At 38.0% G+C, this 12096-nt stretch overlaps 2 protein-coding genes across 2 annotated transcripts; one reads left to right on the top strand and one right to left on the bottom strand.

Moving 5' to 3' along the window:
- Positions 1 to 61: 61 nt before the first annotated feature.
- ATPsynC (ATP synthase, subunit C) lies at positions 62 to 1013 on the top strand. The gene has a single exon (XM_022807414.2). The coding sequence runs from the start codon at positions 190 to 192 to the stop codon at positions 616 to 618; it is 429 nt and encodes a 142-aa protein (XP_022663149.1). The 5' UTR covers positions 62 to 189; the 3' UTR covers positions 619 to 1013.
- A 2400-nt stretch (positions 1014 to 3413) lies between these two features.
- Cbp80 (Nuclear cap-binding protein subunit 1) lies at positions 3414 to 12082 on the bottom strand. Its single transcript, XM_022807413.2, has 13 exons — positions 11864 to 12082; positions 11053 to 11144; positions 10145 to 10245; positions 8383 to 8647; positions 7683 to 7874; positions 6973 to 7188; positions 6511 to 6645; positions 6063 to 6265; positions 5451 to 5842; positions 4879 to 5212; positions 4504 to 4713; positions 4166 to 4277; positions 3414 to 3865 (listed from the first exon to the last, which is right to left on the bottom strand). Exons 1-13 carry the CDS (start codon positions 11901 to 11903, stop codon positions 3752 to 3754), a joined length of 2406 nt encoding a protein of 801 aa, XP_022663148.1. The 5' UTR covers positions 11904 to 12082; the 3' UTR covers positions 3414 to 3751.
- Positions 12083 to 12096: the final 14 nt, after the last annotated feature.

The following is a 12096-nucleotide window of genomic DNA, read 5'->3' as shown; positions in this document are numbered from 1 at the left end:
AAAGGGCTAGCGGGCATTGTGCTCCGCCCTTTCCATGCTCTCCGACCTGCGGTGCCTTTGGCCGGTCGTCCTTCTGGTGTCACACAGGACGCAGACCTCTCCGGGTGGTGATCGTGTGCCCATTGTGTGCTTCTGTGCCTCAGTGTAGTCTTGTCTCGGCGACCGCGGAACTTCTCAGCACCAATAACCATGTTTCTTGCAAGCAAGATTGTCACCCCTGTGGTGTGCAGGAATGTGGCCAATCGTTCATTACCGGCCGCTCAGATTCTGGCGTCATCGCAAAGCACAATAGTTCAACAGCAGCGCAAGCAGATCACGATTGCCCCGATGTCCTCAGTTTTCGGAACGCTGGCTCCCATTCGGCCCTTGCACACTTCGATCGTGTCGCGGGATATCGACTCGGCAGCTAAATTCATCGGTGCCGGAGCTGCGACTGTCGGAGTAGCTGGCTCAGGAGCTGGTATCGGTTCCGTATTCGGTTCGCTCATTATAGGCTATGCCAGGAACCCGTCGCTTAAGCAGCAGCTTTTCGCCTATGCCATTCTCGGCTTTGCCCTATCTGAGGCAATGGGACTGTTCTGTCTCATGATGGCCTTCCTGCTCCTGTTCGCGTTTTAGGTTTTAAAGTTTGACCTTCGTCATCATCAATTATTACAGCAAGTAAGAAATAAAAAAGGAAGCAACGAGTACTGCAACAGCACCAGTGAGACAACCAATAACTAAGAGAAAAAAACAAAAAATAAGCACAGGAATGATGAACTCGTTCCTCTCTAAAGATGCCACACTATTCAAAAGAAAACCTGTCTATTGCTGGCCAGCTGCAGCGAATCATCAATAGGAGAACGGAAGATTTAAACGCTACCAGTTGATATACATATATAATGAAAAGAAAGGAAGTTTGTGCATGGTGTGTGAATGCCATCTAGCACCCAGGTACCATAAAACCATACAACAGAAAGGGTTAGGATGTATGAGAAAATTTTATGAGAATAAACCTCATGCGGAGAGTCGAAGTTAACTGTTTTCATTATCGGTGTTGGTTTTATACAAAAAATATTATAAATGATAATGTTAGATAACTGATAATCTTAAAAGTAGACCAGGATACTGTGGAGGTATAGGGGCAAGCAAGTTAGCAATTAGGAATGCGTTTGTAACCTTTTAACCTTGGCTTTGTATGAAGCAGTAATATAGATAACCGTGTCAGATTTGTGTGGATCGTTATATATCTGGTTAGTGCGATGAGTTTCTGTGTTAATTTATCGACAAATTCAGTTTATATAATGTGGATGATGTAAAAAACCGTTCGCTAGGGACTAACCTCGTGTGGGTAGTCATGTCGGCTAACGTATCGTCGTCTGCTTTCGAACAAAACTGTGCGCGGGACATAATGTATGTCGAACTATAACAGCTAGCAAATTCAAGCAAAATCGAAGATGAAATAGTGAAACATTCTACATAGATAAGAACGCCTTTGTGTGGTGTGACCTTTATACCTAATGTAAGCGTTTTTAACGGTATACGTAATGTAAGCTTTTTTAACGGCTAATACAGATATTTTCCGGTTCGGGGGGCGAACACCGTGAACGTAATTCAGGGAAAACGGACGGTACAGGCGAGTCGCCCTTTACGTACGAAGAACAGGTCGCGCCTCGATTAACTGAATGAAACTCTGTGTATCTAACTTTTGATACTCGATCGGTATTAGATGGCTGAAATAAAGTTATCATCTGTTTATATGTGGTGAAGAATTCACAGTTGCCAAACATCAAAACTCCGACGATTTTTTTCGTAGCAGTAAGGGTGGACACTGAAACCTAAATAGAAGTCTTAAACTAGAATGTAAAATGTTCAGTTAATAATTTTTGGGCTCGTGTACGAGTCGTATTTCCGAATTTCCGGTAAACAATCTTCACCTTTAAGGACACCAAAAATCGAACCAGTAACTAGAAAACCGGCTTGGTGATCTAACTAGCAAAGCTCAGGCAACTTTAAACCTTTAGACAGTAATTTACCCATAGAGTTTTCCTGAGTGACGAAAATCATGAACTTGAAAACTTGAATTTCCATAGATAATTAGTTTTTTTTCGATATATGTAGAAAAAGGGATACGCATTTAAATGCGTAGAAGTAGCCCCATGTGATACATTATCATCTAGGTATACGCATATTATCTAGAAAGATCAGGTGTTAAAATCCATAACTCGTTTGTTTGGGGAACAGCGGTATGGTTTGGTCGCCACAAGAATACAACTAGGAAGTTAAAGTTACGTAAAATTATACAATTTAATACTTTACTTTGTCCTTGTTCGCCTAAAAAACTCAAACACAGTGAGTTCCTCTATTTCGAGTTTATTATGGGGTATGGGGCTAAGATGCTACAACGCTAAGGCCAACGTCCACATTATCTGTGGTTTGACTGTACCTGCTAGAGTGAACGATGTGAAACTCAACATCTTAGTAATATTAGACAGGGTGTTCAAAAAGAGGGACTAACCAAGGTTTGAGGCTGTCTAAAACCACTTTTTACAGATATCTTAGTTTGTATATATGGAGATTGGCCTAAAATATATATACAGAGCTTGAATGCTTGTAACTTCAGTTCTTATTTACACAAAGTTAATCCTTAAATTGCAAAATATTCTACAGAATGTGTAACTTCAATTTCTACCACAGATATTAGAAATTATTGCCGTTTTGGTCTGTGCACAGATGATATCCACGGGATTCAAACTTGAGACTAAATCTGTTTGATTCTAGAAGAATTTCCTAGAAGAATTCTAAAATAGAATAATTTTAGAAGTCGTCAATTTTCCGGCATAAACTTCGTTACGAGAAAAAGCGGGTTGCCGTCAGGTCTGGGCAAGGACCATGATATTCTGTAAGCATTCATTTGAAAAATTCTTATCAGATATACCTTTACAGTATGACAATATTGTGCAGGTGCTCCATTTTGATAGAAACAAAATTTGCCATCATTACTAGTCCTCCCGAATGCGTGATAAAACAGGTTATTGCAGTAAAATCAAGTAATTTGCGTTAGTCACCATGCTGTCAAAAGAGTTGTCCAGTTAAGGGAAAGTGTGCATCCTTTTACGGACAGCTTGTTTCTACAAAGTCGTATTAAAACGAACTGTGAATCACTTTTTGCTTTCTAGATAGCTGTTTTGAAATTCTTTTTCATTCTTTTATTCTTAATGCACATTTTACAATGCAAAAATTACTTTGGAGCACAAACTAATAATATTTTACATACGAAAGAGTGATTTTTAAGCACCCCGTATGCGCCACCCTGAGCCTTGATTCAGTATGGTACTTCATGTGTGTTCATTCATACTGTGTTGTCATGATAAGATGAAGATAAAAAAAATAGTACAAAATTAAAGGTTGAATAATAAAAGACATCATATCTGTTTATTGGTTTCAACAGTGAGCTACAATGCTTCACTGTTGGGTTACTTTATTTATACGTCCATATTTTCACTTAATTCCCGATACTCCTAGCTTATAGAGCCGTGTCCTCACTCTAATACTATACGCAATAATAGTTGTTACTTTGAATGATGTAAACATATATACGATGGTAATTATATGAATGCGTGCATTGTCGATGGCCAGCATTATGCAGAGTACTAAAACATGCTTCATTACTGCCCGCTCTGTCATTCGCAATGATATTGTTTGCACAGAAGCTCTCTATCTACTCGATTAAATTCGTTATTTTTGAGCCACTATTTAGGCTTAGCTGATGTTAATTCCTAAGCGCAAGGAACTGTTCGTATACAGCAAGGATGTGCGGGTCAACATCCGATGAAAAAAGCAGACTTTGCAGCGTTGAGATGTAGTTCGCTACATGCTCATGATGCTGAAATAAATACCGATAGCAGTAAAATTAAAAAGACTATCACTTAGCACGAACAAAACTTATACCAAATGTAACGTCTTTTCGTTTTACTCAGTTATAACATGAACCCTTGCGTTGATGAAATTATCATAATTATCGCTATCACGACGTCTTGAACCAACAGTTGTCTACACTACGCTCTTTTACCAGGCATACAATGACGCGTATAGGCCAGGCGACACACAGTTGAAATGTGTTATCGTTTAACACGAAATGCAATTTAAAAATCAGCTTTGCGCCGAATAAACTGCTTGAACTTACCCTAAATAATACTTCAAGTAGCCTGCCCTGCGTTAGCCTGAACCATGGCGTCCTCACGTCCGCACCTTCAGCCTCATTCGTCGAAATATGTTCCGTTAACAACATTATAAATCTATGAAATTCAACCCAACACAAAGCTCGAATACGTTATGCGAAATTGCGAACCGACAAGCCGTAAATGATTCTTGAGTAAATGCAGATATTGGACGATAGCCAAGCAGCTGGCACAATGAGTGAATACAATAATTAATTAGATAAGAGTTCAATTGGACTCCAGTACGATCCACGGCGTTAAAGTAGATGGCATTGCTAAGTACATATGTGTGATAACAACAAACCTCTGCAGTATGATAAGAAAAAGTTTTTTCAGCTCTCCCTGGGCGGTCTCAAGTCGTTCTTCCGCACGCTCGAGGTCCTCAGGGGGAGGGGGTTCATCTTCTTCGGGATCGTCACGGCGCGCGCGGGCTTGATCTAGTTCTGTCTGTAGGCGTTTAACCTGTTTGATTTTGATACGAATTGTAGAGTGCAGGATCTCCCACAGGTATGCCCTTGACCAAATAGAGTGGAATTCATATTACTATAAATCTGTACTAATTAATGGGTACGGGGTTATATATTGGCTTGGTACATATTAGCAATGGTAGCAATGTCTTGGTAGATGTTTATAAAGAACGATTGATAAAGGAGCAAATACTGCACTAAGTTGTACGTACTTCGTGAAGTCGGCTTTTAGTTCTTCGGAGAAAACCCAGTTAGCGACGGCGGATGCATCAATCACTTGGGTCTTGAGCAGTTTGTCGATGATACCCTGCATCATCTGGGGGTGATTTTTCCATATTTCGTAGAGTGATAAAAGAATCTGGACTTGCCTATCAGGGGCGTCCTGGCCCGCTAGCTTTTTCATAACAAAATGGAACTTAGCGATGGCCGCAAACGAATGTGACATTGTTTTACACGCGATTGCCAATAGAGTGTGTACAAATACGTCGATTTTCAGCAGTTCTGGCTTCAGGCCTCCCAAATTCGGCGTTGTGTCCATCATTGCAACTACAACCAACATAAAATCAAAAATGCTCTTGACAGAATTAATCAAAATGCAGACCAGTCATCACTTACTGCTCAAAGCACATCACTGATAAAAGCACAGAATCTACATCAAAATACTCTTTTTAATTACCTAAGGATGATACTATATGATGGATTTCTATATTTTTTTTTGAAAGATTAAAACATAGCAGTTCTAATACCTCGTGAAGGGCATGAGTAGATAATTTTCCAAACCTACCATCTTCATCTGGTCCTCCGCCAGGCTGCAGCTGCTGTTGGGTTTTGGCATTGTCGATTTCATTAAGAATCTCTAAAGCTTCATCTTCTGTACATCGTGATTGAATGGCTTCAGCCAATTTTTTAGATATAGCTAGACCGGGAGTATCCTCGGCCGCTTGTTCTCCATACTTGATAACTGGTAGAGGCGCCGCAGGCACAAACGGCTGAAGCTCAGCTGGAATGATCTCAACAAGTCTCTGGTGATACGACAGGCGAAGGCATTTCGCCAAGGCGCCCTGCACAAACATCGGTTTCGGGTGTAACTGGGGCAATGCAGCTGCATCTAGCCACTCCTCCCAGGTCCATCGAAACTGGAAATTTGAAAGATGGTAGGCAAACCAGCTGCAGAACCTGCATACAAACACACATAAAGAAAACAGAACAAGTAGCCAAATTACGTTAAAGCTCACATATTTTTTCGAAATTTCACCAAGGACGTGAACATAAATGAGCACATTTAATAACATCATGTATATATATATATATATATATATATGTGTGTGTGCTATTACTACGTATTCTAAGAGATGCGTGTAACATGCATGATGGTTATATTTGGTCATTTGGGTACCTGTCCACACAGCTGACATTCATTGTCTCTAATCGTTCATAAAGTAGTTCGACTGTCTGAGCGAGCACTAGTGGCATCGTGCTCGGTTGAAGCTTGCAGAGCTCGAGCAGTAGACTTCCATAGCAGATTTCGATTTGAGGTGAGTTGGGCAGCTGGAAAAGCTCTGCGAAGATAACTTCAGTTATCATGTACTCGAACGGAACCTGATTAAAATGATCGGAATCAAAAATAAACCTTATATATGTTAAAATATGCCGCGGCTCACATGATTCACAAGCTGAGCATAAAACTCGCAGTGATAAACTCTTTTGGGATAATTCTCTTATAATTATTTTGGCGATATATCCTTTAGTTGAAACTGTATCACCAATGTTACGGCCAACCTTAGGTAATTCTTGGGTGTAATGCCTTGAAAAGACGTCGTTTTCAGAAATTCTTTAAATTTTACCTTGGACTTTCCGGGAAACGAGAGAAGAGCAGCAGCGCAACTCTTGCGCTCGAGGTGATGCACTCGAATAAGCCTGTGAAGGTGTTCTTCGATTAGGAAGCGCTCGATTGAGTGTGCACCGGGAAGTGGCGGACCCTGTACAATGAGAGCAGTTATTCAATTAACTGACCTATCAGTAAGTCCGCATAGAGTAACTGCGCCAATACCAAGATATTAAGCATATAGATGCCCATGAATACAAAACGGTCAAAAACCAGAAAGTTGATTTTTCAATATAACCATAAATATTTTTTACTCGAATTGTAGAACAAGTTTAACTAAAAACATATAAATAAAGCAGCTACGATAAAAATGATTATGACACATATTAGAAGAGGCCAATTGTAAGCATAATGAAATAATGAGTTGTAACAATGCATTATCATTTTGATACAGATTTCATGCCAGCTTAAATGGGCTAACCTCCGGACAGTCGGTATAGTCGAAAAGCCTAAACACTACCCAAGGAAAGGGATAGTGTGTTTCAGGCGAGTGCGGTGGTGGAGCCACAGTAGCGAGACTGTGTTGGAGTGCTTCCGAGAGGACTCCATCGAAAGCAAGGTACGGTCTTGCCAAATGATTTTCTGCCCATTTATCACTGCGCATCTTGCAAATGGCGGACCAAAGACAATCCAAGTACTGGAGCAGGTCGCAACAATATAAAGGAATGAACTAGCTATGAGTTATCAATGATATCAATAATTTTTTTGCGCCTAACTTACTATGACGATTATATCTTAGCTAACTATTACGAACAAAATACTAAATGTTTGAAAAATAGTTGTTATTATCAAGTCAACTTCATCAAAATATGACACTCAATATTTTTTAAGAATTAACAGTCCATCTACAAGATAATACAACAATTTAGAACAACTTATAGATACATGATGAGTGGGTGACACGAATACGAAACATAATACTTGTGGCGAACGTCCTACCAATATTCATTTTATTGTCATATAATTACAGCTAAATATAGTGTGATCAAATAGTTCGGATATTTTCGAATCCATCTTAGAATAGAACATCTGTACTGAATACTTGATATTATCTAAATGTAATCAGTTTATAGTGTTCACTAAGTCTGCTGAATATATTGATAGTTTAGCTGCAAGGGAATGAGAACTGACCTCTTCTTGCATGTGAGGGCTGTCCGAACTCCAAACCATAAGCGCAGGAACGTGAGTTTTACTCCTTCGCGAGATGTAGGCATCAATAAGGCGCAATAACCGATCGAGTTCCTGTTCTCTTCTTTCATGGAGTTCCCGTCCCACAAGCGGTAAACATGAAAGCACGCACAATACGTACCAGTCCGAACGAACCTAGGCAATCCAAAATGGTCAAATATAAGTTATCAAAAATTATAAAACAAATTAGAAAAAAATCTTAAGCTTTAGCGAAAACATATTTGTGTAACGGCGGAATTACTATAAATATTATATGTCAATATGCACTTAGAGAAATAGATACTTCATCGCTGCCAATATGTTTTTTAAAGAAGGATTAATAACAAGGATTTTCTTGACGATATATTTTTCAATTTTACGTGACAATATTTGTGTAACAATTTAAAACAACAAAGCATGGCGGATAACCTAACCTAACCAGTCGTACACAATTGTAAACTAGAACATTATCTACACTTCGCAGATATCTTTTTTTGTTCATTAGGGCATCCATCGTTTACTTCAGCATCAGTAATGCCTTGTCATATGAACTAAACATTTTTGCAAGGTTCAGAACTTCTCAGACGCATCCGATGTAAACCACATAATATATTTCTCTAATGTATTGTGTATACCCTATGGATGCATAGATTAGGTCACTAACCTGTGGGGTATTCTCTTCAGCTGTGACCGAGATAAAGTTCTCCAATAGGGTGACAAGGGATGCAATATCGACGACCTTACAGTTAACGAGGTCAGCTAAGAAGCGGACACAATTACGGGCTGTGTCCCATTCAGCAGCCCTAAGCGCCTCTTTAAGGGCTCGCACTAATGTTTCAACGAGCTCACCACCAAAGGAATAGCTTTTGGCGTTCAATAATCCAACTAGTGTTGAGTAGATTGACGTCTTTTCAGGCATCTTCTGTGCACTGGAAATAGCACAGTCAAGAAAATTACGTTGTTCTGTATTATGTAATCCTGTAAGTATCATCTATAATTACCTGTGTCACAATTAAGCCTCGTTTACATTATTTTCTATTTCGCTAGTGGATAAGACTACACACCATTGAAGTTCATAGTCGGTGTAACTGTGCACACTTGTGCGAAATCCACGATGATGAACTCAATATGAATGCATCAACATATATATAATATGGCTAAGATGGAAGAAAATGCCGCATAACGAGAATTGAAAGAGACTATCATTCAATATATATTTTGATTACAAATTCAAGCCAAAAGATCAGTTAGCTATTGCAGTTCTCCTTAGTACCTAACGATTGACAACATATGTTGATTGGTGAAATTTACTAGATATTACAGCAAAAATACATCTTATCATCTTCTTAACGTATTTCTTTTTATTGTGGATGATTATCGGATGGTAATGAAAAAAGTTTGCTATCTTGTCTAAGCTTGTTGGACTCACTTTGTAATCTATGTAATGTAATAATAAGAGAGAACACTAATTTTACAGAAGAAATGCCGAAGTAGATACAATTCCATACTTGATTATTGTAGTACGCTCAGGCTTGTTGTATATAAAAAGATTAACTAAATATGGAGAGCAGAATAAGAAAACTGAATTATGATGTTTATATAGCTCTGGCCTATTGGCATTAGATCTCAAGTGTACGCTCAGAGTTAGTCGCGCTCTGGATAGTAAAGATGACAATATTCAATCAAGTCCACTCTCTGAGAAAAAGATGGCGAAGTGTCGTTTTTTTAAATGTTCGACTCATGATGTGGACTATTACACAGAATTATATGACTGCGATAGTACAAAAAATATTTTGGGCTGAGAAACTGCGCTTTTTTTTCCAAAATTAACGGCTGTTCACGCAATGTCAAGTTTGCAAAAAATTGCAGTGTATTTACCAAACCTATCTCATTGCAACCCACTTTTCCATATATATATATATATATATAGAAAGTTGTATAGCTTCGTTTGCATGTAATAACTTTTTTATTTTATTTTTTTTAATAGTCACATAACTTATGACAAATTTCAATACTTTCAGTTGATTGAATTAAAATGAATAAAAAAATAAAACTTTAGGAAAGTCATAGTAAACCAGATAGATATCAGGTCACCTAAAGTATTAAGCACCTTACTATATGATTATAAACTATAGCTATATAGGTATAATGGTCATGTTTATATATTTTCAGGTACAAACAGTTAATTTAGTTGTAAAGTTCATCGTGAATCTATGCAAGTATAACGAAGGAACCGTTTGATAGGTCTGAAGGTCTCAGTGTGAATAATACTATACAGTCTATACTTGCTTAAAGTCCTTAAACGAATTTTTGACAGAAATTCCGTCACCAGTTATGGAGATAAATTTCCTATAATTTATATCCCATAAAGTATAATGTTGAAATTTTAAATATAGTAAGCCTAGAAGACTTTCGAATGAGCTTACCAATCGACGAGAATTTTCAAAACATTGGCCTTGAAACTGGATAAATCCGAGAATAAAACTCCCGATAATTGTTCCAAGTTGGACTCTAGCGAAGAAGTACTCTGAAAACATTGATATTGAATGAACATGTATTATATACAACCATCGAGAAATCCTGAATATTGAAAGTTTTGCATTTTGTTATCGTTTTTCGAAAAGAATAAGCGAAGTGTGCTGTTTTAAATCGCTTGACGATAGTCAGATCAAGATTTTCAGGCGATTAGCACAGACTACTGATTAGTCTTGGGACATCTGATTATATTCTGCCAGATTGCATAATCCTGCACAGCGAACCGGTCGTAACTATAGAGAATTCAAGAGGAAGTACCTATTACGGTTTACCTTTTAATTTAACTAATATAGGAGGAGAAAGGGAGTACAGAATAATTTCGTAATGTAGTAACGAAGTGCTTATTTCAGCAACAAACCAAATGAAAGTAAACAGCCACAAACCAGTGTACCTAGTTTATTAACAGAGAGAATGTGGTTAAAATTATGAAATCTGGTATTTGTCGATGACGGATATAGTTACTCAAATACTTTGTAATAATAAATGCTATAGTGTTGCAATTCAAGGCTATACCCGCCTAGACAAATGGCGACTCCTACTATCTTATTACGTCAACCCCAGACAATATAACAGATAGTATCACCAACATTTCTTTTGTTGGAAACTAAAAGCTGTATTAGATCAAATGCCGCAGATGATACTTAAATCGTGGGGCGAAACACAGTTGAAACTTATAGAGATTACCAGTAAAGATCACTACTATAATTACAACTACAAAAACGTTCATGCTATCAGGTCGTGTCGAACGATACAATAAATAATGAAGAACGAAATGAAGCACATGCAAATTGTGATCAACCTTTTCGCCAACTCGCAAAATTAATGACTCGAGTTTGTTTTCAATTTCACGAGGTTCTGACACAACGCGCCTTCGCTTTCTGTAGCGAAGATCTGAAATACACAGGATAGAGCATTGAATTTACAAATGTTACTATACAATTTTACATAAAACGCTCATAGATATTATTATCGTCATATTTATGTAAAGTCACATAGACGTAACTGTAACCTATGTACACAGATAATCGTGAAAATGTTGAAGGTCGATTAGTTTCCAAATTTTATAATACCAAGCTGTTTCTGTCGTAACTCGGTATGTAAGTTTGCAAAAATGCAGCTTAATATCAACTGCTAGCTAAGACCTAAATAGAATCTAAAACATGGTGTTCCTTAAAGCACACAGAAATCGAAACTAAAATTCAAATGGAGTTAATAAAAACTACGTTTCCTGTAATTTCAAAATCAGCGGGTTTTATTTACCTCAGTTACTTGGACAACTGCAACTTCGAATTGTTTTGCGTAATCAATTATAGGGTCATCGGTGAGTTCCACTAATCATATACGAAGTATCCTTTTTCACTAATAATATGCAAATATCAATACGTCCTATTAGTTCACTCTACCTAACCATTAAATATTTTTGACAAACCTGAAGTTGTACCTTTAATAGTAGAAATTGACGCTATAATTTACAGTGAGCTACAGTGGCTGAAAGCATAAATCTTAAAAAGATAATTAACATCGCTTTACCGGAAACTTGACAACCGGCTGGCCGGTCAAAAACTTCTACCTAAAGGAACTCATTAATATACTAGCTGGGAAGTGCTTACCATCGTCATCATCATCTTCATATGACCTCCGACGGCTCATATTCGAGTTTCGTTTGGTTTAAAGATGACACAAATTACACACTGGTCATTCCTGTTTAACGCACAACAACAGCTATAATACGACACGGCGATAAATTTGCGACCGCGGCACCTATAACAACAATAGAATCAGCAGCACGAACAAGCCGCCGGCGTTCGATGCGTGTTTTTGTTTTTGTTAGTATCGTAAACAG

Source organism: Varroa destructor, unplaced genomic scaffold (genome assembly GCF_002443255.2).
Source record: "Varroa destructor unplaced genomic scaffold, Vdes_3.0 BEIS01000005.1, whole genome shotgun sequence".
In the NCBI taxonomy this organism is placed as follows: domain Eukaryota; kingdom Metazoa; phylum Arthropoda; class Arachnida; order Mesostigmata; family Varroidae; genus Varroa; species Varroa destructor.
The sequence above is the reverse complement of the archived record's forward strand: the minus strand, read 5'-3'. Positions and strand labels throughout refer to the sequence as shown.

Bases quoted from the DNA above. Each gene is read 5' to 3' on its own strand.
- ATPsynC (XM_022807414.2), top strand. From the start codon at position 190: ATGTTTCTTGCAAGCAAGATTGTCACCCCTGTGGTGTGCAGGAATGTG.
- Cbp80 (XM_022807413.2), bottom strand. From the start codon at position 11,903: ATGAGCCGTCGGAGGTCATATGAAGATGATGATGACGATG. The intron at 11,145-11,863 runs GTAAGCACTTCC...TGTGTATTTCAG, and splicing joins TGAAGATGATGATGACGATG to ATCTTCGCTACAGAAAGCGA. The intron at 7,189-7,682 runs GTCAGTTCTCAT...GACCTGCTCCAG, and splicing joins GCCCTCACATGCAAGAAGAG to TACTTGGATTGTCTTTGGTC.